Source organism: Patiria miniata, unplaced genomic scaffold, assembly GCF_015706575.1.
Source record: "Patiria miniata isolate m_02_andy unplaced genomic scaffold, ASM1570657v1 HiC_scaffold_24, whole genome shotgun sequence".
In the NCBI taxonomy this organism is placed as follows: domain Eukaryota; kingdom Metazoa; phylum Echinodermata; class Asteroidea; order Valvatida; family Asterinidae; genus Patiria; species Patiria miniata.
The window spans coordinates 20,563,757-20,589,895 of record NW_024037063.1 but is presented as its reverse complement, the minus strand read 5'-3'; the positions used below and the strand labels follow the sequence as shown (position 1 = coordinate 20,589,895).

Genomic DNA, 26,139 nt, shown 5'->3' with positions numbered 1-26,139 from the left:
ACAAATTAATTTGAGCTGCCACGTGTGATTAGAATTCATTTAAAGTACACAATTACTTCGGACAAACATGGTAAATGGTGGGTAAATGGTCGCTGTCCGACAGTACGCAATTTCACCCTCTGCTTTGAGCTGGTCGTTCACCCATGGATAAGTGTGGTACGGTTGCACCCAAATTGGATTTGCAACGGTACAACTTCAGTTCAGGGCATTGACACGTGACATGTGTAATGTGTATCACGGGGGAAAAGGCCTGTTTTTGACAGCCTATTTTATTCTCAAAATATTATTACATGAATAATTAAAAATAGAAAACAATACCTGCTAAAGCGTATCAAAGTAAAAAGGTTATTTAAAGGGCCCATGCAATGCAATTTTTAATGCAATCTTTGAAAATGTACCCTTGTGTCCCATTTAACCATATTTTCAATTTTCGTTTTGATTTCAAGGATATTTTGGTACAAGCATTACTTTCACTGTGTGGACTTCCGAACAAAAGATGTCCACATAAACCAGGTAGCAGCGACGTTGTGTGGACTTGCCCGCGTCCACACTGTGTTTCCCCCTCTCTGGAAAACAGGTTTAGAGGCATTTTGGGGTTAGGTTTATCGGAAGCAAAATGAAGAGAAACACACAAGGAATCATATTAAACAAATTGGTTTCAAAGAGTTTTCACAGTGTGAGTAAAATGAGTTTTTTCCACAGGTTTTTCTGAACTACATGAAAACAAAGGAATGTCCACACTAGGTATGTAACGTAAACATGGATGTGCCTTTTGGGGTTTTATACTAATGCAAATTTCCATATTCATGATCAAAAGTGTGACATCATTTCAGGCAGAAACCTCAATGTTACAGTTATTTCAGCATCAAAAAGTTGCCAGAATTTTGGGTCACTCCATCATCAACTGTCTTTTCTTTGGTGATTCGCTGTTGTGTCAGTACAAGGCAGTAAGCCAATGAGCAAACTTTTCTGACAAATATTTTCAATAAGCAAATTTTTGGTTCATGATTTGAACAGAAAAACCCTTAACTGAACAATGTCTTCCTGAAATGACATCACAGCAACAGCGCCCTCAGTTGTTTGGAAAAGCATGGAAAATGTTTCAATGTCTAATTAATAGTGAACATTTCATACCGCGCCATATCTGTCAATATGACACTCCTGGCGCAAATTATGTCTATTATTAAAGAAAGGTAAATAAAGTTTATGAGAAAATATGAGACCCATTATGTACCGTAGTATCTTATAATGGTTTACAAGGTGCTGCGGCGCATATTGCAGCCACTGCCAGAAACACCGGGGCAAACCCCTTCTCTTAGCGATTAGTGTTACTGGGTTCTTTAACGTGCATTAAACAACACACGGGACCTACGGCTTTACGTCCCATCCGAAGGACGAAGCAATAATGGTAAAGTGCCTTGCTCAAGAGCACAAGCACCATGTTCCCATGGTCAGGATTCGAACCCATGTACCACGGCACACGAGTCGAACACCGTAACCATTGGACCAAAGCACCCCAAATGAAGAAAGAAGTGCACTTTTCAATAAATTAACCAAAAAGGGATGTCTAATATTTATTTCATGTAGAAGAGTAGAGAGTTGCACAAAACGTGTTCCTAAGAAAAATTCACTGCACACGGACCCTATAAAATCCATGCAATGGGCACTTAACAGTCACTACGTGCATACAAATCCAACATTATTGATGTAGGGCCTACCAAGTTGAGAGCAGACTAGGGTTTTATCGAAACCTGAGCTTCTTTCGTCTGGCTTTGACAATCGGGAAATTTTAAGCCCCTATACCATTTCTCAAGCCCATGTTCTTAAAAAATTTCACAGAAATCCTAGAAATAAAATAAGGCGTCTCTCTCTCTACAAAAAAACCCCTTTCGTTTGACTACGGTATTGACAAGGCTGTCAGATTTCTGGCTTCGCGACGACAAGCGGCGCCGTTTCATAAGCAGGACCTGTTCTGGGCCTTGGGACGTGCTTGCCCGTACTAGGTTGTCTCTAGCTTATCAGACCTTGTCCTAGATATTTCACAGAGAAAGGCGACTTCGCCTTGAACTTCCCAGCGTCGGAAATCTTGGGATGTAGTGGCGCGATAAGGCCAGGGTCAGCAAGCGTGAGTAAACACAAGCTTCATTTGAAGTCAGACATTTCCAGAATATGAAATCTTATCCAGGATCAGGCTTATTGGTTTTTGTCACAATGGTTTTTTTTTATTTTTTTTTAATGCTTGACAAAATTTCATAAGAGGATTAAACTTGAAATTGGAAAAGATTGATGACCAGATGTACCGGTACCGGTATGTTTGTTTTTACATGTAAATGTTTTATGTAATTCTTTCAGTCCTGAAGCACATCTTGTGTACAGTATACACTGCAGGGTACACCCCGGCATTTAGGCCAAAATCCATCCGCCAAGCTCATGATTAAAAGTTATACACTTAAATTACTCTATATTAGAGAGTTCTGAGAGCCATGGAATTGGGGAATAAGCCATATTTGCAAGTTAAATTGAATAAAATCTGGAACGCTGACTTAATCCAATGCTTTGCACGTGTTAACTTTGTATTCTCCCGACCAAAGAGACTGTTACTCACATGATTCAAGGCAAGCTTCATGCTAGCAACACCCAGCTCCAGCATGGTCTGGTGTCTTTGTGCCATTCTCACCCATTGTGAACAATATTTGCTATAAAATACTAACCCCCAAATCCATTCATTTAACTGAAAATTACAGCAAAATCAAATGTTGTACATTCCCTTAAGTGCACACTTGTACATGTTTTACTAAGGAAAAGAAAGTAGGGGGAAAAAAACCAAATCTTTCTTTCAAAAAAAAAAACATAATCAATATGTACCGGTACGGTATGCAGTAAATCTAAATCATAAGCAAATTCATGAATTCTAAGTCAATAAGAAACAGGCTGGTTAGACCACTGGTCTCAACCATGCCAGCCTACATTTGTACATGTAGAGATTATAAATGTGATAAAATGCAAAACCCCCTAGACGCGAGATCACGTACCGAACGGCGCATGTTGTTTCACCTGCCCTAGAGTCCTCATTCAATTTCAGGCAGGAAGTAAGTACCATTGCTCCACCTTAATTCATGCGCATGCATTACTTGCCACGTTTCTTCCTTTTTTTTTTCTTTTTGAGAACAGTAATTCTGAAATGTAATAACCACACTAAATCTACAGTACAAGTACATTCATGAACACAATGCAGAGCATGGCTGATGCATTTTAATACACATTATCATGAACTACAGGGTGAGTCAAAAAGAAAGTGACCTGGATTAATGATTTTTTTTTTTAAAGCAGTAAAATTTGATAAACAAAGGAGTACGTCTTAAAAGAGCATGTTCTTTCACTCATCTGAAAAAAAAAGAAGTTTACAGAGATTGATCCATGCTACCGTATGAATGTTTTACTAGCTAAAAGAACCTTAATTGTACTATGTGTTTTTATAGCTGTCCATGGAATGCCATTAAAAGCTACAAAGACCATATCACCGGGAAGCCATTTTTGATCTTGTTCCCTGAATTTTATTTGCACAAATACATGATTTTGTCGTGCGATAATGTGCGTATTCATAGACACGCACAAATCAATGAGCACGTTTACAGAACTACACGACAAAGTCGTGCGACTAATCACGCTAATTGCAAAAATCACGCAGCATATCGCGTAGTTGTCTCTTCACACACATGGCTGTGCGTCATTGCAACACAACATAGTCGTTGCAACAAAATCACGCATGTGTAAATATATAAGGCCTTATAAATAAACCGTTGAATGGGATGGTTCCAGAATATAAATGCATTCCCTGCCTCACTTTCAATTTTTTATGTGGCTTAAAACATTAGCGTACATGTATGATTAATCACAATATTTAAATTATTCATCAGAGCAGACTGGTATTAATTAACTTTATTCCATAACTTTCATTTCTATTCGCAAATTCCAAAACTGAAGATTTTAACTCGCTTTCAATTTAATATGGCAGACCCATGAATAAAGCCTATTGAGCCGGGTGAGAATTTCAGATACAGGTATTCAAATACAAATGAGATTTGAATAATAGGAGTCAAGACTGAAACATTATTTTTACTGTCCGATTTTGTATTTTGAATATGAGGAGCAAGTCAACTCTTTTTTCCCCCTAAAATATTGATGGGGATTTTTCTCTGTTTTCCTCTGCATGTTTTTGTTCACTCGTGGAGGTAGGAAAACGCCCATGTTTCATTGTATTTTATGGGTATTCATCAGCTCGTAGAACGGTAAATGATCAGTGGTGGACAGCTGTATTTTGTTATCTTATTATTGTCATATCTTGGAAATAGAATACATGCAAATGAAATGAAATGTTCACAGTTACTATTGTTAATAACACATACTTTATCCCTATTATTTTATGAAATAGAGAGAGCCACATATTTTAAAATTTTTTTTTTTAAATTGGTCACTTTCCTTTTGACTCACCCGGTATACCCTGAATATTCTCTAAAAAGATTACATTGGGCAAATTGGAAGGATATTTTGTCGAGCAATCGCTGGCCTAAGGATGCAAGATTTCAAGTTTTGATTAAAAAGTCCAGCTGGTTATGAATGTGTCTCTTCATGCAACTGAAATCGGTCTTTCAATGGTCTTCTTTGCATTCGCCGGCAAACGTTGAAGTAATTTATTTACTCCTTATCAAGTTTGCAGCATTTTTTTCAGGGGGGGGGGGGAGATTGTGTTTTCTTTTGATACTGCTAGAAGAAATTTCTTTAAGTGACATATAACATGATACATGCACAAAAAACGAAACAAAATTATGAAAAAAAGGTCAGCAAAAGGTTGAAAGGCCTTGGATGTGAGTCCCCAGTCAATTTTATATACAGGGTGAGTCAAAATACAGGGTGAGTCAAAAAAAAACCGGAACCCAAACCCCATAAAATATATTTAATATTTAAAAATATATGTAGCACCAAAAATAATAATGACTGGAAAGCCAATTTCATGAGCTACTTTTAGATGAAAAAAATTACTGAAATTGCTCAATCTGTTCAAAGAATATCACCATTTAAACACAATGACCCTAAAACCTGTCTCGTCCAAAAAAAGCAATTCATTGTGTGTTTTTGACTGTTTGGAACAACAAAGAAAATGACACAGAGAATACTTGTTTCAACAACTGTCACCAACTGTAGCACACAATATTTTGATTAACAACCCTGGTTAGGCAATCAATATGATTTATAAAATCTACTTTTTTAAAAGACGGGCCTTCAAAAGGACTTTGTTGCATATTGTTAACGTTTAAACTAAGATTTCATCGCTGGTGATATTTGAAGACAATTGTGACGACGATTGTTGAAATTGCATTTTTTGGACGAGACAGGTTTTAGGGTCATTGTGTTTAAATGGTGATATTCTTTGAACGGATTGACCAATTTCAGCAATTTTTTCATCCAAAAGTAGCTTATGATATTGGCTTTCCAGTCATTATTATTTTTGGTGCTACATATTTTGTTAAATATGAAATATAATTTTTGGGGTTTGGGTTCCGCTTTTTTTGACTCACCCTGTACAGTGTACCGGTACATGTACTTTTCGTTTTTGTGTTGTTCACAAGAAAAGTTAAACTTCTACAGTTCAAAACAAAACCTCTTGTGTTGCATGTACATGTACAGAACTTTGCACATACATACATATGTACCGGTACATGTAAGTATGTGTATACAGTGTACATGTAGTTGTTGTGTTAGTGTCTTCTTCATTTTTGTTGGCTTGGAAAATGTTGCCATTTCATCCCAACTTATTACATGTACATGTACATATTTCATTGGCAATGTATAACAACACAAAATAGTATATCGGTACATGCCACAACACAAACTTGTAAGTACTACATGTACATTAAGAAAAGCATGTCCTACTTTTGATCCTAAATAAATCTGTTGTTTACCGATTGAATTAGGCCAAAATTTCAGATCATGTAAACAAGGCTTGACAAATTTATACTAGTAGTAAATTTCATTGATTTGTGCAAGAGAGTGAGATTTTAACACGAAAAGAATACTCACTTTCAGAACATGCAGAATGTGGTTACAGCACTGGAGACGGTGGCAGAAGGCGCATGCTGCAGCCGAAAACATCTGAAGGAATGCAGGATCACCCCTGATGTCATTGCACACCTCCTTGATCATGTGTTGCGCCAGACGATCGAGGGGGTGTGCAATGACATCAGGGGTGATCCTGCATTCCTTCAGCAGCTTTCGGCTGCAGCATGCGCCTTCCGCCACCGTCTCCAGCGCTGTATCGACATTGGAGGACGCCAAGTCGAAAGTAGCAGATTCTGAAAGTGAGTATTTTTTTATATGGCATTGAAATCTCACCCTCTTGCACAAAGCTGATGAAACTCCCTTCACAAAATTTGTCATGCCTTGTTTGTATGTTCTGAAATTTTGGTTTAATTCCATTGGTAAACAACAGAGTTATTTAGGATCAAAAGTAGGACATGTTTTTATGTACACTGTACTACATACACTACATAACAAACATGAATCCTGTGCTTATGCGCTATACAGTACTGCTACTCTGTTTGCGATATTTGCACTCATCCGTAGAAACAACGGCAGAAACAGACAACAATCTCGCGGGAGATATATCTTAATATGTCAGGTCTTGCTCAAGGGGGGGAGAGGATATCTCGCCGACTGTCACCGATGACAGGTGATTGATTAAATGATTCTCACGCTCGTCGTTTCGAGATTCCTCTGCGAGTGTTAATGCCGGGCATTAACGCAGCGGTGCGCGGACAATAGCGACCGGTAAATTAGAAGCCTGATTGATTTGTTGTGACGCAGTTGAATGTCAAACCGGAGAAAAGTCGGGTTACTGATCAGATCTAGTATTAAATTTTACCTATCCGTTGGGAACTCAATCATTACTGAAAAATCCGGACTCGTTTGGGAGTTCTTAAATTCCAGCTTTGACACTGAGTCCCTCGTGTCAAGCTACGCTGAGTCCCTCGTGTCATGGACGTAATTGTTTTTTTCGTCCGAGTTCGAGAACATTTTGACTATAATCTACAGTGTCATAAGTCACAATTGACTTCAGTTGATTCAAATTTATAAAAAAATTGTAAACATCTATCAAATTCCAATTTTTTTGTGAGAGATGAATTGTTAGTATTTAAACCCTAACCTTCCTCAATCTTCAAAAGTCCTCCAAGCATTTTGGAGGATTTTGGAGAATTGAAGAAACAAGAGAACTTTAGATTTTAGAATGGTGTTTGAAGAGGAGGGTGATTTTGGAGGATTGAGGAAGCATTTGAGAGGCAGGACTGTCTGATGATTTTGAAGGATTGAGGCGCTGGGAATCCTTCATTTAAACATAAGTGCAATATTTTGGAGGATTTTGGTTGGTTCCTAGCAAAGAGGGCCTAGGGAGTTACATGTATGAGTCACTGTACCCAACCATACTGCCCAGCCTGTTACTCCCTGTACTGCCTGAAACTGCAACACTCTAGGGAATAAGTACAATGTAATACAATGTAATACAAAATGTAATACAATGTAATACAGTGTACATGTATGCACAATGTAATACATGACAATGTAACTACATGTACCATGTGCCACTACTGTTGTACAGACTGTGTTAAAGGGAATATACAACATTTGCAAACATCGAAAAATAAAACTACCAAGTTGTTACGAAATACCTTACTAGGATGTTGGTAAATGACATGCTAAAGCATCCTGTAAAATTATGGCACCTGGTGTGAAGCCATTTTCAAGAAAATGGTATATTTGTATACATTTCCAACGCTGGTCGGCCGACCAGCGTTGGAAAAACCTAACTATTTTTCAATTACTGCTCCACATTTACCATTTTTCTTTAGTCTAAATTTTGTTTTGCTAGCTATTGGTTCCATGTTCATGAACGGGTGCAGGCCAGCTAGACTGATTCCCTTACCTTAAAATTTTCCGGTATTTTTGATCCGTTTCATCTTTAGTGGAGTCAGGGAACCAGACTACTTGAATATTTTTGTTTTTCTTGGTTTTTCCAGCATTTTCGAACAAAAAAACGTCAAACATGTCAGTGCAACAATATTTGATCTATTATACTAACCCCCCAAATAGTTCATTTCTGAAAATTACAGCAAAAGCCAATGATGTACATTCCCTTTAAAGGTGCAGTAGGTACATGGATAATTTGCCCTTTTTGTGCATTTTGTTTGAAGCAACAAAATTGCTCAAAATCTTAAGTAACTTCAGGGTGCAAAACCCTGTGGTACATGTACACGTATGTATGTGAGAAAACAGAGATAATGTGCAGATGTGACCACAATTTTCAGGGGTCTTGTAACTTCATGTGTGTTTCATGTAAAAAAAAAAAAGGGTACTTAAGGCCAAAAAAAAAAAGTCTCCGGTTTCTGGTATGCGCGCGCGTCGCCGTAGCCATGCGCGTCGGCAAAATGAAAAAGTTTTTTTTTCAATAAAAGATGATGTCTCAAAACCGCCAAACTCACTGGTTTGACTGGAATTCTGCTGCTGCACAATTTTAACGTGTTTTTAGATGGGGTTATGATCGAGAATAAGCTTTATGTGGCCTCTCTGGACTCCCATATATTTGCACTAAGTTTAGTCGGGCACCATTTGCAGTCATCAGCCGACATTTGAAGCCAAAAAAAAAAAAAAAAAAACAGGTAAAAAAAAAAAAAAGCCGCGTCGCCGCACCACTTTTGGGGCAAGCTCCATACCAGAAACCGGAGACTTTTTTTTTTGGCCAAAGGGCACTTATTTTGAAACCACCTTCAATGTTAATTTTCTTCCAAATGATACCAGTTTTAGACAGAATATTTTCACAGGGTATTTGACACCAGTCCTGTCTTCACTTTTGAGCAAGGTTTCTGTTCTAAAATTTGTCAGGTAATTTTTTTCAGGTAATTGCAAATGTTCTTCCGCGGCTTTAAGTCAGATAACCTGTGTTTCCATTCTAGTAGAATCCACTCAAAAGCAAAATTGATGTGCAAAGCTCCTGTTCCTCCATCCCCACCCCTCACCCCCCCTTCTTTCCCTGGTAAACTAATAAATTCTTGCATTACATGCTGTCTCAGTCTCCAGTCCCTATGGACTGCCAGAAATTAGTGGAAATTTGAGAGCTTTTACGTGATTTTTATCTCCAAGAGCATAAAAAGCTGTATGCCATCCAGCTGGGCCCAAGAAAAACCACAAGACCCAATCTAACAAAATGAGGCAAATGTCGCCAGAGTTGCTTTTACCATGGAGCTATAAACACATGCTTTTACTATGGAGGGAAAAAACCTAATGAGCTTTTTACTAAGGGAATAAATGTGTGCTCTGGAGGTTTTTATCACTCTGTTTAAGACCACTTAGAGTCTGGGTGCTGATAATTACCCGAGCCGGAGGCGAGGGTAATTATCAGCACCCAGACTCTAAGTGGTCTTAAACAGAGTGATAAATACCGACTGAGCACATATTTATTCCCATTCATAAATACCTTTTTGGTAACAAATGTCAAATAATTCGTTCAAAAAATACCGATTTGTTCAACAAGTTCACTTCATGCTTTTTGAAACATCCCTCTAGCAAAATAATGGAGTGTTCAGCTGGCGAGTAAGATGTAAACAGCCCTTTTATGGAGATTGACGCGCGCGTGGCATGTTCTGAGCGATGTCGCGCAGAACGCACCTGGCGCGTTGCGTTTTGAATTTAGAACTATAAAATTCTGACTCGCTGGTAGTGTTGCGCATGCCTACGTGAGGATTGTGAACGTTCAACCAATGAAACGGTAAGAGGCACTGGATTTTTAGGGGTCTACATTTTATTGCGACACTGGAAAAGTGTTTAAGACCAGCTAGCCATGTCTTTATCATCCGTTTAAGACCGGCCACGTGACGGGCTCTCGACCAATAGGAATGGCTAAACTGTCTGAGGTATTTATGAATAATTAATCTTGCATTGTAGGGAAGTCAAAAGTAACAGTTAACTTAATTACCTACATACATTGTCAGGCCGCAAAGAATTTGAATGTTGTAAACAAAATAATTCAAGAACTAAACGTTGGTTGAATATTTTTATTCGATGTGTTATTCAAAAGTGCATGTATACCTTTTTTTACTGCTAGGAAAATAGCAATTGAAAAAACAACTCTTATTAATTAAAGGGAATATACAACATTTGCAAACATCGAAAAATAAAACTACCAAGTTTTTGCGAAATACCTTAACAGGATGTTGGTAAATGACAGTCTAAAGCATCCTGTAAAATTATGGCACCTGGTATACTGTCATTTTCAAGAAAAGTGGTATTTTTGTATCAATTTCCAACGCTGATCGGCCGATCAGCGTTGGAAACAACTGGCTTTTTTTTTCAAATACTGGCCCCAATTGACCATTGCACTTGTTTGCAATCGATTACAAACCTATGAACGGGTACGAGCCAGCTAGACTGGTTCCCTGACCTTACAATTCCCCAATGTATGTAAACTGCTCTGTTTCTTCTTATATGGAGTCAGGGAACCAGACTACAGGAAAATGATCGTTTTTCTTGGTTTTTATAGAATTTTCGAACCCAAAACCTCCAAAAAGTCAGTGTAACTATATTTGCTTTATATTTCCAACCCCCCAATTCCATCCATTTCTAAAAATTACAGCAAAAGCAAATGATGTATATTCCCTTTAATACGGGGTTAAATTTGAAATACATGTAGCGTGGGGTGCATCTAACCCTCAGTATGCAAACATACATTCTATGCCAAGTTGTCTTCTCAGTCAAAATCAATCAAGTGACTGTTTTTAAAAGTTAAAAATTCCCAGCCTGCATACTGCAGGATTGACTGGCTGTGACTGTTTATGTAACTTGATACAGCTATGCTTTGACTGTTGGTGATTGATAAGCCAGCTGTGCCTACCACTTGTCTGCTTTTGTCTGTTGACTGAATTTGACTAGTCACAGTGCTTGCTTGTATTTGTAATATGATCTGACTGTTGGTGACTTACCTGTGTAAAAGGCATGGCAGGGAAGAGGATTGATTTTTTTGACTGTCTGTGACTGTTCAGACTGCAGTAGGGTTTAAGATGCAAATTTGAGTGACATACTACACATCAAACTGAGGACTAGAGAATCCCGTTCTTCTACACATGACAAACTAAGTGTGAAATACGCCTTTAAGACTCATTTTGTAAGATCAAGTGTACCGGTATGTACATGTACACGAAAGAATGGAACACATGTGTGGGAATACCTCCACATGTGAGAAACCGTTTTCCCCGGTTGCCTATCTACCGCTAATGGATTTGTGTAATCAATAGCCGGTATCCCGAGCGATACATGATCCACACATCGTCGGATTGATTTCGCACAAATCTCATTAATGTGACCATAGGGACAAGGCCGCCGACGGGCTGGGAAAATAAAATTGCGCATACTGAAGCTATTTTTTGGTTGGAATATGCAATATGCGAAGTTCTACAACGTACTTACTGTACATTTTCAACAGCCCCCCCCCCAAATATATTTTGTTCTATATTAGTATTTTCAGTGAGCACTTATTTTCTATTTAAGAATTGTTACAAATTGAAGTAGGCCCTACATGTAGGCCCCTACTCACATTTCAATAGAATTTCTTATTCTTTTCCAAAGGCCTCAACAAGTTCTTTACAATACAGCAACATTTTTGGACCATGAAAAAAAAATATGAATAGAAGCATACAATTTTCTACAAAAAAAAAATCCCAAAAACATGTTCCTTACATTTTTTGTTAATGTCTTCCAGCAAAAATGGACAGAACATTTCGTCAGCCTTTTCACGAAGGGATGAATTGGGCCAGGGGGTGTTGAACAGTGATTTTGAGAAAAGCCAGTTTTAAGTTGGTCACTTTTTGAAATAAAGATTTCGCCTATATTTGGAGTCAACAAATTTTTGATACAGATAGCAAGCTGAGATCTTAAACAAGATGTAACAATTACAGTATAATAGATCAATTAATTGCAGAGTAATTCATCTCCATAGAGATTTGTCTGTTCGTGAAAACTCAAAATCCCACACGCCTGTTTTTTGGGCAAATTGCCCATACCCTTTGCCCAAATTCCTCTCTTCGTGAAAACTTAAAATCCCACACGCGCGTTGTTTTGCCCTTCGCGCACACTCAATCCGTCTCTTCGTGAAAACTTAAATTCCACATGCGCGTTGTTTTTGCCCCATAGAATGTGATAGAGTTTGCATTTGTCTCTTTGTGGAAACTCGAAATACGATTCAGGTGAAATTTCCCGACGTGGATTGTCATGATTTTGTTGATTTAAACTGATTTTGACAAAAACACTTCGCCAAAATATTCCTTGCTGTTCACTTAACCGATTCCGGCCAGAAAAAGAATTTGGAAGAAATATGTTTTTTTGGCCTAATTCGTCCCATCGTGAAAACGCTGATGATTTGAGTACATGTACATTCATGTAAAAACAAAGAAATTCCAGACGCTTACCTTTGAACTGGCATCAATGGGCATTGGGCTGTACACCGGCTCGCCCATATCATCCTCCATTTCATAAGCCCCGCCCCCGTGGGAGGGACTTGCCGCTTGGACGAACGCCGGTTTGGGTTTCAGCGAGGGTTTGACCAACGGATCCGCCATAGTCGGAATCGGCCAGTCAGGATGTGAAGGATCCCGCGCCATTCCAAAAGGATTATGAGTGGCTCAACGCTGGCGGACAAACGACATCTTTGAAATGATGAGGTTTTAGATTCCCTGGTGATTCAGAGTAAGTGATAGATCAGCTGAGCGTTAGGCCTGTGACCGGCCCCGTTGCCTGACGACTGGGAGACGACTTCAACCTCGCATGTCAGATAAAACTTCGCACTCGCTTTCAAACTCCGTCCTTCCACCTGGCCGTAACCTTGCCCTAGCTGAGATGAAATTGAGCGGGAACGAAGAGAAAGAGAAAAATAAGAGGCTGTAGTCATGAGGAGTCGAGGAAATTACAGCCCTGTAGGAGAGCGTGTGAAGAGGAAACTCCCCCCCCCCCCCAACGATAAAGGTGTCCCTCCATGTCCGTCTCCATATCTTAAAGTGGTTTCTTGTCAAACTAATGAACAACTGAGTGTCCTTGGACGATGAGGAAAGCGTATATTAAAAACCAGCGCGGGACGAGGAGATAATTTAAGTTGCGCAGGGGAGCAAAACAAGAAAAATGGGAGAAATTCACAATTTAATTTTGGACGCGATCAGTGGATGAGTGGGTGTAAAGGATCAGACGATTCAATCTGAAGCACACGCATGCACGCACATTGTTTACTGCATGTGAAAATGGTGATCCTTAGAAATGTCTTTAACTCATCAAAACATGTACATGTACTGTACGTTGTTTTGTTTACACCCTAACACCCACATACCGTAGGACAGTTGGAAATGTAAACTGAAACACTCAACTAAGGTACCGTCACGTATACTTGAATGTGTACAATCCATGAATTCATGCGTAATATGCCTTCTGGACAAGGATACGGTGATTTAATTTTGGTTTCCGCAAAATATCCGACAGGATTTCTGATCATTGAGGGATGAAAATTCATCTCCTCAATTGCAGAGGAACTCGTTGACGTGTGAGGACGGCCTTACCCTAATCCCCTGGGCCTTTTTTGCGAGGATGCGTCCCCAATCCTTCAAAATCCTCCAACTGCCTCCATGTGAAAATTGGATACAGCCTCAATCCTACAAGATCTTCCGTTTTTACCTCCGCCAAGGAAGTTATGTTTTCATCGAATTTGGGTAGTTTGTTGCTTGGTATGGTAGGTTAGTCGGTTTGTCTGTTAACAAGAAGGTTATGGACGGATTTGCATAAAAAAAAATAATTAAGGGGTGGTCCTTGGTACTAAGTACAAAATCGATAAGATTTTGGAACTTGTGATCTGGATATGGGTCTGGATCCAGGATGTTTTAAAGGATTCTTCGCCATTTATGCGAGTATTTCTTTTGGGTGTACTGACAATATGACAGGAAATTGTTTAGCCTTGGTGGAGGTTTAATTGCGCTTTCTGAGTGCTTTCTAGCTTCTTGAATTTGTTCAGTGGAGGGGTGACCATTGCCTCAATCCTGCAAAATCCCCCAACAACTACTGTCAAAATCACATTGAGGCAGTGCCACTGATATCCAATTGCTGGCTCATTCGATTGTGCCTTCAACGAGAGGCCACAAAATATCCTCTATAAAATGAAGGACCTTTTTTTTCTAACTTTCCAAAGTCCTGGACATTTCAGGTTTTTACCTCAGTATCGTTTCTCAACTCGTCGAAACAAATTTAGCCTGTGGTCGCTGCAGGGGGCCGGGGAAGCACATGAAACATAACACGCTGCACACTTCTGCAAAGCCTAAACGAATGCTAGCTGCGAGCACAGTTGACCTAGAAATGAACGCCGGCGTTAAAAGCCAAGTTGCCGTGGCCGGCTACTAAATGCATCCGGAGCGAGACCTCGTTCCGTTGCCCCGCATTTCACCAAATTGGGAGTTAGCATAAATGCAATTCTCTCAGGCCAGGTCGGGAAGGCACAAAATTTGTGTGCACTGTAACAATTTCCCTTCAATGGTGAGAAAATTGGGAGCGATTCGGAAATTCAATTTGCGACACGAGGCTAGTGATAAAAGCATCACTTTGAAAAAAGTGATAAAAAAAAATTGAAGATGCATTTCAGAAATCGATGAAGACACATTACAGAAATCAACGGAAATGTACACTGATTTTTTTTTAAGTATGCGTGCATTTAGAAACTTCAACAAATGTTGATGACCATTCTTTTATACATGCACATGTATAAATGGAGTTTATTAAATGAACATGTTCAAAATTTACATTATATAAAATTTGGGAAAGAATATTGCAACCTGACGCTGCTTTTTTTTCTTTATATGTCATCTCAATGAAGGTCAGTCATTGCAAAAATGATAAGACATGAATCTGGGACTGAAAAATATTTCCCATTTTGGTTGGAGATACTTAGAAAAATGTCTTAACTCTCCATAGACTTTGTACACAACCGCCAAAGTAGCGTCAGGTTGCATCATTCTTTCCAAAATTCGCGATAATTTCTTGTAATTATGCAGATCGATGCATTATTATCATTTTTTCTACTACTATAAATACTGGATTTTGGATAAAAATACCCCAAATTTATTTTATTTTATTTTATTCCCCAAACCTCAAGCCTATTCTTATCATACTATCAGGCATAATGTGGTTGTCTACGTCTTTCTCGCTTGACGACACTATCAATATTCACCAGGTGATGCTGCAGCGATTGCGTTGTAGCGATCATGCACGCAAGCACGCAACGCGGGACGGTACGGCACGTCTGCATTGTCAGACAGCTAAGGTCCCCCCTCAACCCTTTCCGTTCGGGTATTCAAATATTGAAGTGCCGGGGTAATTATTCTGCTGATCACAGGACTTGGTGTGAAGTATCGCCATCTGCTCATTTGGGAGTTGGAAAAGTGGCTGTGTTTAATTAATGAACTTTGCTGAGTCCCGCATTTACATGAAAATTGTTTTGTTCAAAGCTTAGAGTGTCCAAAAGAAATGAACATTTATTTATAATGTATGCACTGCATAGCCAAGGGGCACTGTTTTATGGGGAAGTTTTCTATCTACAGAGAAGCATTTGCACTGAAATTTACCAAAGTTCAACATGGAGGCCTCTGTTCAACGTTTTGCAAATTTGTAGTGATTTTTCAGAAGCAGAATATGGTGTTTCAAAATGAACTTATTATTTACAGCATGTTCGTACATGTACCGGTACATGTAAAAATCTACACATGTACATCTCAAGTACATGTTCACATATTGAAAAATTACACTCAATTCCAAAATGTATGACAGTTTAGCATTTAATTTCAATTTATATTACACACACACACAAAATGGTCCAGTAACTGTCAAATAAACAAGTCTACCAACCCCACCATCTCTGGCTGTCAAATTCAACAAAACAGTCAAAATACAAAACCAAGTGACTGTTTTGAACAGTTGAGTGCTCCCTGCCTTCATAGAGCAGGATTGACTGGCTGCGACTGTTTATACTTGATACAGCTATGCTTTGACTGTACATGTAGGTGATTGATAAGCCAGCTGTGCCTACCACTTGCCTGCTTTTGTATGACTGAATTTGACTTCATTCTGTGCTTGCTTGAAATATGATCTGACTGTTGGTGACTAGCCTGTGTAAAAGGCATGGCAGGGAAAGAGGATGGAATGTTTTGCCTGTCTGTGACTGTTCAAACAGTAGCAGGTTAAGTCAGTACTTAACCCTCCTGCTGTCTGAACAATCACAGACAGTCAAAAAAAAATCAATCCTCTTCATATTTCAAGCAAGCACTGTGACTGGTCAAATTCCATCAACAGACAAAAGCAGAAAAGAAGTAGGCACAGCTGGCTTATCAATCACCTACATTGTACAGTCAAAGCAAAGCTGCATCAAGTTACATAAACAGTCACAGCCAGTCAATCCTGCTTTATTAGGGCTGGGAATTCTTAACTCTTAAAAACAGTCACTTGATTGATTTTGACTGAAAGGACAACTTTGCACAGAATGTATACATTTGCATGCGAGGGTTTTAATACACATAAAATATATTGTATATGAACTACATGTTACGACCAAAACTGCCATTAAATAGTACTTTGTACGCAGTTTGCAAAAAGCCTTTAAAAATTTAAAAATATCGGATACAGAATTTCCGATGCAGCTGTAATAGACCACAGTAAAGAACATACCGACATGACAATTTGCATTGTCGTGCAATGGCCGCCCTTTCGAGACTCCTCATAAAATAAACATTTCATATATTATTCATCTCCCGTGCAAGCGACTCAGAGAGGAGAAAATATTTTTCTTAGCATCTGATCAGAGCGAAGAGATTCCGCGATCAAACGCTTATTTCTTATTGTTCAATGATGAATGACTAAGTGCTTGCAAAGATGGCCAGGACGCACATTAACTGGAAGGCCATTAAACGACCATTTCGGCAGGAAAAACATTTTCATTTTAAAGTGATTTTTGTTGTCTGACCAAAAAAAAAAAATGTCTTGGGGAATCTACTGTTAAAGGGAAAATACAACATTTGCAAACATCAAAAAACGAAATGATCAAATTATCACGAAATACCTTACTGGATTGTTAGGGACTGACAGTCTAAAGCATCCTTTAAAATCGTGGCTCCTGGTGGGCTGACATTTTCAAGAAAAACTGTATTTTTCCAACGCTGGTCGGCCGACCAGCGTTGGAGAAAACTGGCTTTTTTTCAAGAACTGTTCTTAATTTTTCATATTTAGTTATTCTGACTTTTCTTTGCAATTGATCACACACCTGTGAAGGGGTACAAGCCTGCTAGACTGATTCTCTGACCTTACAATTTCCCAAAGTGTATTAATTGCTTCGTTTCATCTTAAGTGGGGTCAGGGAACCAGACTACAAGAACATGATAGGTTTTCTTGGTTTTTCCAGCATCTACAAGCCCAAAACATGAAACAAGTCATTTTAACAATATAACATACTAACCCTCCAAATCCATTTATTTCTGAAAATCGCAGCAAAAGCAAATGTTGTACATTCCCTTTAAAACTCACTCCAATTAGGAAAAGACCTTGGATTATAAAAAAAGGAGCTAAATAACGTGTAATCATTCACAAGTAAATCCTAATTGTGGAATTAATTTGATCCAAGCGCACACTTGCACCTGCGGACATTACTTGCAGATGATCGTGATTGCGAGCCGCGGCCATTTGATTGAAGGGACATTCTTTGGTCGCTGTGTGACATAAAATTGGGCTCGTCTGATTGTTGAAGCTTTACCCCTTGTTAACTACATCTGACATATGACTTTCACTGATTCATCAGGTTAGTACTTTTCACTCCCTACCTCAGAGCGTAGTTTCTACTTTCACAAATTGTGTCAAAATATTACGAGGGGTCATCAAAGTTTGGTCACGTGTGTGACATCTGACGTAAAAATGTTATCCGGCCCATATCGGAAATTCACGATTTTCTCGAAATTTCTAAGGACACACACCCATACTTATGTTGGATAAGACTATATAAGTCTTTTGTGATTTACAGAATGTAGTTTATGTACACCCTCTGCTTTATTTTCACTAAATGGGAATTGTTCTGTGGTCACGTGTGTGACGTTTTCATCGATCAGTGTGTGTGACATTTTGTAATTAAAATTATGCTTATTTATGCACGGAAAGACCAACTCATGAAACTTCTTAAGAAATGTGTGTCTTAACTTACAAGCAACACTTTAGTGAACAATAAAGTTTGTGTTACAACTTACATTACATTAAAAAACTTAAATTACCCCCCACCCCCAAAAAAAACTTATGATTTAGGTCAAATTTCTGAAGAATCGCCCTAAACTGTAAATGTCTTGTAAATGTTTTGCTGTAAAGCCCCCCCCTTTTAAAGCTGATGTCTGGATCCGCCCCTGGAGGAGGTTATGTGAAATTTATAGTCAATTTCCCTTTTTATAATATTCATTTAATAATGTGGTGCTTATAGCACTTTGTACCAAAGGTCTCATGCGCTTCACAATTATTACCCCTGTTCATCAGGCCATGAGACCATTTTTCTACAGCTGTCCAAGATCAGCGCATTCTGGTCTCTACCCTCACAGGTACCCATTTATACTCCTGGGTGGAGAGAGGTAATTGTAGTAAAGTGTCTTGCCCAAGAACACAAGCACCATGTTCCCAGTCAGGGTTCGAACCCCCATACATATAACACAGCTTGTGAGTAGAACACATTAACCCTTACCCTACTAGACCCTCCAACGCATGCCAATATGTGCCTCAAGAAAATCTCCTATGTTTTTTGCATGGCCCTCCAATATCTGCCATGTCATTTCAAGGGTAACTGGACAGGCACTCCAATACATGCCACAGAGAACAATGAGAGTCCTCTGATAACAAAGTGAGTGCCCCCAGCTGGTCAGTATCAGGCACCCTCCAGGGCCTCCAACTCCTGCCAATTGGAGCCTTCACAGTCAAGATAGTTTATCCTCCAATTAACTGCAGCTGGAGGGCATTGGCATAACCAACTGACATGCAGTAAACTACCCTCAGAGAGTAAGGGTTAACCATTGGACCACAGCACTCCATGTACTATCCGTGCTCTTCATCAACAAATCCTTTTTTTTCCCCTGGAACTTTATATACATGTATCTTGACAAATTCCAAGTTGATTTTTTACGCCTTATTCAGAAGCGAAATGTATAGCAATGAAAAAAAACATACATCTACCATGAAAAGTACATTTTGGCAGTCCTATTACATGAATGCCTGCACTTGTCATCCAGCGTGTCGGCCAGGCCGACAGGCAACAGACTTGGAGGATTAGCCAGGAACGTCTCAAGTCTGTCGCAGGGAAGTGATAACGAGGATGTCACTTAACATGATGGAGACTCACTGAGGCTAATAACTGTTGTTAAAGGCGAACATTGTGTGGTACATGCACATAGACTGATTTCATGATACTAAGCTGATAATTTTGCTTAACAAATTCACGCTTAGCAAAAATCAGCATAACAAATTCACAAGCAAGGCAGAATACATTTAAATGTACCTGCTTTCGCCACACAAATATTTTCTGTGCTGAGTAAATTTCTCTTGTTAGCAACTCCATATAATTAGACTCAGGGCTCGGAGCAAGTTTCAATGATTTTTTTACAGCTTAAAAAAATGGATTTGTAGCAAAAATGCTGCGTGATGCAGAGGCACATTTATTCATTTGTACGCCAGTTTTCATCGGTTGCAATGTGTTACCATTCAGCACTCCAGACTCAAGAACCATTGAGATTCAATCAAATGAGTCTGGGAGCTACACGTAGATCTAATTAGGCCATCAGCCTAGGGTTTGGTCAGTATCAAATCAGTGCATAAATGTTTATAGTGCGCATGCGCAAGGTATACCGCCCCTAGAGTGGTAACAAGCATTTTGATGGACATTTTGGGGAAAAAAGTGATAACACCCAAAAAGCTGCCCCGCTGCATGCTGTCACATATTTTCCAATTCTGGAGGTGTATGCCTTGCCAAAAATCGCTAGGACGATTATTCCCCTCATTTGATACCAGTGGCCAAAATTTTGGACCGAGGCTGATGACCTAAATCTAGCGGTAACTGCATTTACCGGTAGTTTGGGAACCAGGTACCCTATTGAAGTAAAGCATGGATAACCTTTACAAAAATCAAATTCATATCCCTAAAGTTACTGTTCAAATTGTTCAAAAGTGGGCACAATACCACATCGATGTGTACAATGCAGGCTAAGGATTTGCAATTTTGAAATTCCCACAAACGTGAAATCTGTTTTGGTTTTCTATGTAGCCTGGTTTTCATTTTGTAAATTTCACACAAATGGCATGTAAAACCATTCTATTTTATTGTCTGAGAAGTTACTAAGTAATCTGTAAAATTGGTTACAGGTACCCGATCCCATAATTATCTGAAAACAGTTCCTGACATTAGCGGTCGGGCACCTGAGTATCCAGTTCCGATGCACAGCCCCAGATAAGCTGACGTAAGTAATTCCCTGTTTTTGATGTCCCCTAACGTGGCGCGGCTCCTAACATGCCTGTGATGCGATCAAGCTAAATGAGTCGTTTGTCGACCCTGGTCAATTTTGTTTTGTACAATTTTGAAAAGAGCACAATCTCAGCATTACTGATGTAAAAACCGCATGCTGATACCATCTTTAGTTCAAAAATTATGGAAGTCGGAACACCAAGAAGTCGGAACACCAAGAGATGAAGTTACATGTATGTGATGAAGTGGCCCTATTTTGGTCTGAATCTCCAAATGAACTACCGGTAAGTTCTCGACAAACGACTCATTTATCTTGATCGCACCACATATGTGGTGCACTTTGATTTGTTCCCTTTAGTTTCATGCTAGAGCAAAAGTTTTATCTCAAATGTAAAATATTTTACAGTCTATTTCATCAAGCTCTAAATCTTCCCATTCATCATGTTCACAAACCTTGAGTTTACCCACATGTACAAATGTACCCGTGACAATGTTAGTCTTGCAAGAAATGTTACTTTGGCGCCATTGTAACATTCTTGGGTTTATCACAGGGCTTACAAAACATGTTGCAGCATAGCACGGCTATCGTAATTTCGTGAAATTCAGTGTTATGTTTCAACCGTACATCTTCTCCAATCAAATTAACTTATAGGCTTCAGGACGGAGTCCCAACAAAATAAATCGATACGCACTCTGACCCTCAAGCGATTCAGGCAAAATTAGTCTGCGGCTGCTTCCGTCAGGTCACATTCTCCATTTTTTTTTTCTGGTCCTGTTGAAAATTTGCCTCTTAAATTGTTCAGTGTGATGTATCACATATATTTTTGGACCACTTTCCGACTTCATACGGGGTACTGCATAATACCTGAATGTATTTTTGCTTTTAGAGACAAATATGGATGCACGGAGTCATTTTTGATCAGCCATTGGGCATCGTAAATGAGTAAAGATTTTGACAAGTGCTGCACGTGTTAATTAAAACATGATTTTACTTTTTCATTTTGTCCTAGCACTTTGTGTGTCCAGTCGATTGGCCCTCACAAATACTGTGTCCGTTTTGATGCTATTTTGAGTCGACTACGAAAAACATAGACTTGTTTTTTTTTCAACTGCTACATGTATTTTTTCCTATCAATATAACAGTTATTCAATTTTTTAGAATGAGACATCACTACGAAAAAAATAGACTTGTTTTTTTTTTCAACTGACTACATGGTTTTTTTTCCCTATCAATATATAACAGTTATTCAATTTTTTTCAGAATGAGACATCAAGCAAAAAAATCTACTGACGTTTATTCGTTGAATTAATTTCTTAACAAAATTTGAATTATTTGCTGCCCGACAATACTGCAGCTCTCGCAGGCTGGTTCACTTGTGCACAAAATAAAAGCCGTTTATTCGGCGGGTTGCATTTTTTAATGAGCACAGGGGCATGCACCTTTAATATCTCTGAACCTATAGTCGTCACTCAACAGCACTACATTTTGACTTCAACACAGCTGAGATGTTCGCTGGCATTTTATATAAATCTTCCCCCATCAAAACTGCATTTTGAAGGAAAGTACACAGTGCACAGTGCGTCAGCAATTTTCCCTCTCAAGTGGCGCCCCAAGGGAAACATCAGCGGGTATAGAGTACACAACAAACACTCTGTGGCGCTACACGGCGAGATAACGGCAAATTAAAGCTACGTTGGTGAATTCTGGCAAGTACGAGTATATGTTCAAATGTCTTCATGTATGCTGACTTAAAGGTACATGTCAGCATACATTTGCTTTTGCTGAACATCCTAATTTTCAGAAATGGGGGGATTTGGGGTTTTAGTATTTTTTAACCCTAATTCCGTCAAGGCATTTTTGCTATGATGCAACCTCAATCCGGCAGAATCCTCCAATTGCGCAGCCTCAATCCTACAAAATCCACCGTTATTTCTTGAATGTGGTCCTTGGAGGGGTGACCACTGCCTCAATCCTGCAAAATCATCCAGCAATCACTGTCAATATGTTGAGGCAGAGCCAGTGACATCCTGGAGCAGTGCGGAGGAATTCAGGTATAATCTAGGCCTAAATATATGCACGGCTGATCATAAACAACACAAGGTTCGGCCCAAGACCTTGACACAGTGCATCCTCCAAAATCAGCCACACATTTTTGCCATGTAGCCTCAATCCTGCAAAATCCTCCATTTTGGAAAGAGGATTCTGGAAGATTTGGGAAGGTCAGGGTTAAAGCAAATGTTGTTACAAAATGACCTGTTTAAGGTTTTGTGTTTATAGATGCTGTTCTAGCATGTCTAGTGTACACAATGTAGTCTGGTTCCCTGAACCCTACTTAAGACGAAACAGGGCAATTTATAGACATGGTTGGCAGGTTAAGGAACCAGACTAGCTGGCTTGCATCCATTCACAGATATACATGTGCTAACCGAACAAAATGTGAACTAACAACATTATCAATTTGGTAAATTGGGGGCAATATTTGAAGAAGAAAAACAAAAAATAAGTTTTTTCCAACGATGGTCAGCCGGCTATCATTGGAAATGGATACAAAAATTCCACTTTTCTTGAAAATGACAGCACACCAGATGCCTTGATTTCACAGGATGCTTGAGACTATTATTCACTTACAGTCAAGTAAGGTACCAGTATTTCAAAACAATTTAGTAGTTTGGTTTTTTGATGTTTGCAAATGTTGTATACTACCTTTAGTTACCCCTACATACTTCAAGCGTTCACTGATATGTGTGGTTCTATCAAGTCTATGGGAAGTTGGGTACCCACACCCCCCCCCTCAATTTCTCACAGAAACAAAGCCAGCCAACATCCCTGGAGAAAAAAAACCGCATTTCCTTGCAATCCCACCCGAGACAGCCACGCAAATTACTGATTAACTTTGCAAGCTGGCGGGCAGTGCGGGCAAACCGGATACACCATTGTGTGATCCCCGGTTTGAACTGAGATATGAAGGAAATGGCTAGTACAAAAAATGTACTTCATCAAAACATCATCTATAGAGTTACAGTCAATTGTACTGAAGCATGCACATGTGCTACCCTAAGGAAGAACTAGTAGTGATGGCAGAAATCGGAGATTTCAAAATCCAGTTATCCTAATAACAGTAAATACGATTTCAACTTCAGTTCTCATTCAGCTCGAGGGCATGCTAGCAAAAAGTAACGAGTGAGGTGCCACATGCAATGCCCTCCCAATGACTGGGTATGGTTTGCAGGATTCGATGAACGCTGGGCCTTTATGAAAACAAGTACCAAGCGGTACGACCCACAGCAGTTCCACAAACCGTACAACCGCGAATTCTGCGATGCAATGGGGCGTGATCTAACATGCAATTTAGACGCATGCGCATCAGTGGCACAAAACTGTCAATATTCCATAGAAACTCACTGGCAAAGCTGTAATACACGCGTGGCATGGAAACATTAAAGAGGTTGTGGAATGCTCGAAGACATTTCCGTCATTTTTCGGGTATATGTAGCCTAAGGTGTGATGAAATAAAACGACTATTGTGTCTGTCATGAAATGAGTACAAAGGGTACTTTTGAGAGCTGTTTCTCAGGTCCTGTTTCGACCCAAACGTGCGATTTGTGTAAAAGTCGTCGTTGGGGGCAGCAAACAAAACATAGTAAATCGTGACGTAATAAACAGGACTCCCGATGCAGCGTAGTATAAACGAGTCCTGTTTATTACGTCACGATTTTTCTCATTTTACGAAGAACCCGACGACTGTTGATTTCAATTATGCGCTCGCCGACCGACAAATTACTCGATGAATTTCAGTTTTATAAATATATAAATGCACATTACAAAAGAATGGGACTTTGTCATTTTGATATATATGGGTCTACTCTACAATAAAAAAATATAAAAAACAAAACGACTTTCAGCATTCCACAACCTCTTTAACGGGCCGAGTAAAGTGTCCACCAACCAACCCACCCACCCACCAACATAAGCAGCTCAAGCCCACGACACCACCGTGGGGGGAAAAAAAACACTCCAGAGCTGTAATGTTGAAAAATTGATGAGAACTCTCTGATCAATCGAATGGGCAGGCTATTCATGAACCAAGAAGACAGCCAGCAAATGAATGCAGTTACAATCAGAGACCATGGAGCAAATTGGGGATGTTCCAGCTGCTTTCTTTAGCCTGTGTCACAATGCAAATTCATCTTATGGATCCTTTAAAAAGACAGACGCCATCTTGAAAAATTCGTACCGGAGCACCGGCAGCTTAAAACTCGCTGCACAAAACGATCACTATTACATGTACAAACAATTTCTGTGGATCCTGCAATGTTCGTTACAGCGGCGTTCCGCTGTGCTAGGAGTGGCAATATGCTAAAGGACTGGTTCAAGTTTAAAGGGCATTTACCGTATCGCTGACAGTTCTTGCAATTGACCTTTACAATTTGCATTTGATACGATGAGTAAAACCTGATCACATGTCACCGAACGTTAAAGCTTTGGTGTCTCGGTTAGAAATGTAAGACTTTGTCGAAGCACAAATCCAGTTGTAAATTCCAATATGCGCAATAATTATCAGTGTATACATGTACAATGTACATGTCCAAAAGTGTTTTTGGTTTAAATAATTTTGGCGTGTTAAAGGCAATACAACATTTGCTTTTGCTGTAATTTTCAGAAATGGATGGATTTGGGGATATTAAAGCAAATATTGTGTACATTAACCTGTTTGAAGTTTTTTGTTCATAGACGCTGGAAAAACCAAGGGAAAAAAGGTGTTCTTGTGGTCCGGTTCCCTGACCCTACTTCAAATGAGACGGAGCAATTTATAGGGGAAATCGTCAGGTAAGGGAACCAGACTAGATCGCTAGCACCAGTTCACAGATGTGTAACTGATTGCAAACAAAATGTGGACTAACTCAATTTGGTAAATTGGGGGCATTATTTGAGAAAAGTCAGTTTCTTTCCAACGATGGTCGGCCAACCATTGTTGGAAATTGATACCAAAATTCCACTTTGCTTGAAAGTGACTGACCGCTCACCGGATGCCAGATTTCACAGGATGCTTGAGACTATTATTCACTTACAGTCAAGTAAGGTTTTTCATAATAATTTGTAGGGCTGTGCCGAATATTCGGATATTCGGTTATTCGATCGATAAACGAATATTCGAATATTTATTTTCGAATAGGAATATTCGGTGGTGATATGCAATGAAATAAAAAGGTGAAAAAACTTTTTTTTTAACAACAAAAGTGTATTCTCAAAGTTAAGTTTCAAGTTGCTGCCAAAAAAACCCATAAAAGTAGCTTGTATATATGCCAAGCAATAATGCCATACATATATTACTTCTGCTTTGGGAGTGCTTGCAGTAAAGCCAACCCATTTTTTTAACGCCGGACTGCAACACCAATCGCTGATGCTTCCGACAAGATAAACAAGACATTTTGTCTTTCATGTCTTCACAAAACACTTCCTGACACCTTTTCATATCAAACTTCTAGCATGAGTAGTAACGTTTCCGTTGTCCGTATTTTTGTTTGTTGTTGTCCTACTTACAATC

The 26,139-nt window shown here is 39.2% G+C and overlaps 1 protein-coding gene across 4 annotated transcripts in view; it reads right to left on the bottom strand.

The window, feature by feature from the left end:
• LOC119731760 (rho guanine nucleotide exchange factor 10-like) overlaps positions 1 to 26,139 on the bottom strand; it is a 97,230-nt gene that overhangs the window by 60,897 nt on the left and 10,194 nt on the right. For all 4 annotated transcript variants that reach the window (XM_038205006.1, XM_038205007.1, XM_038205008.1 and 1 more), the window contains exon 2: positions 12,507 to 12,928. In XM_038205006.1, the coding sequence (XP_038060934.1) occupies positions 12,507 to 12,698 (192 nt within the window). In that variant the 5' untranslated portion in view covers positions 12,699 to 12,928. The remainder of the gene's footprint in view (positions 1 to 12,506; positions 12,929 to 26,139) is intronic.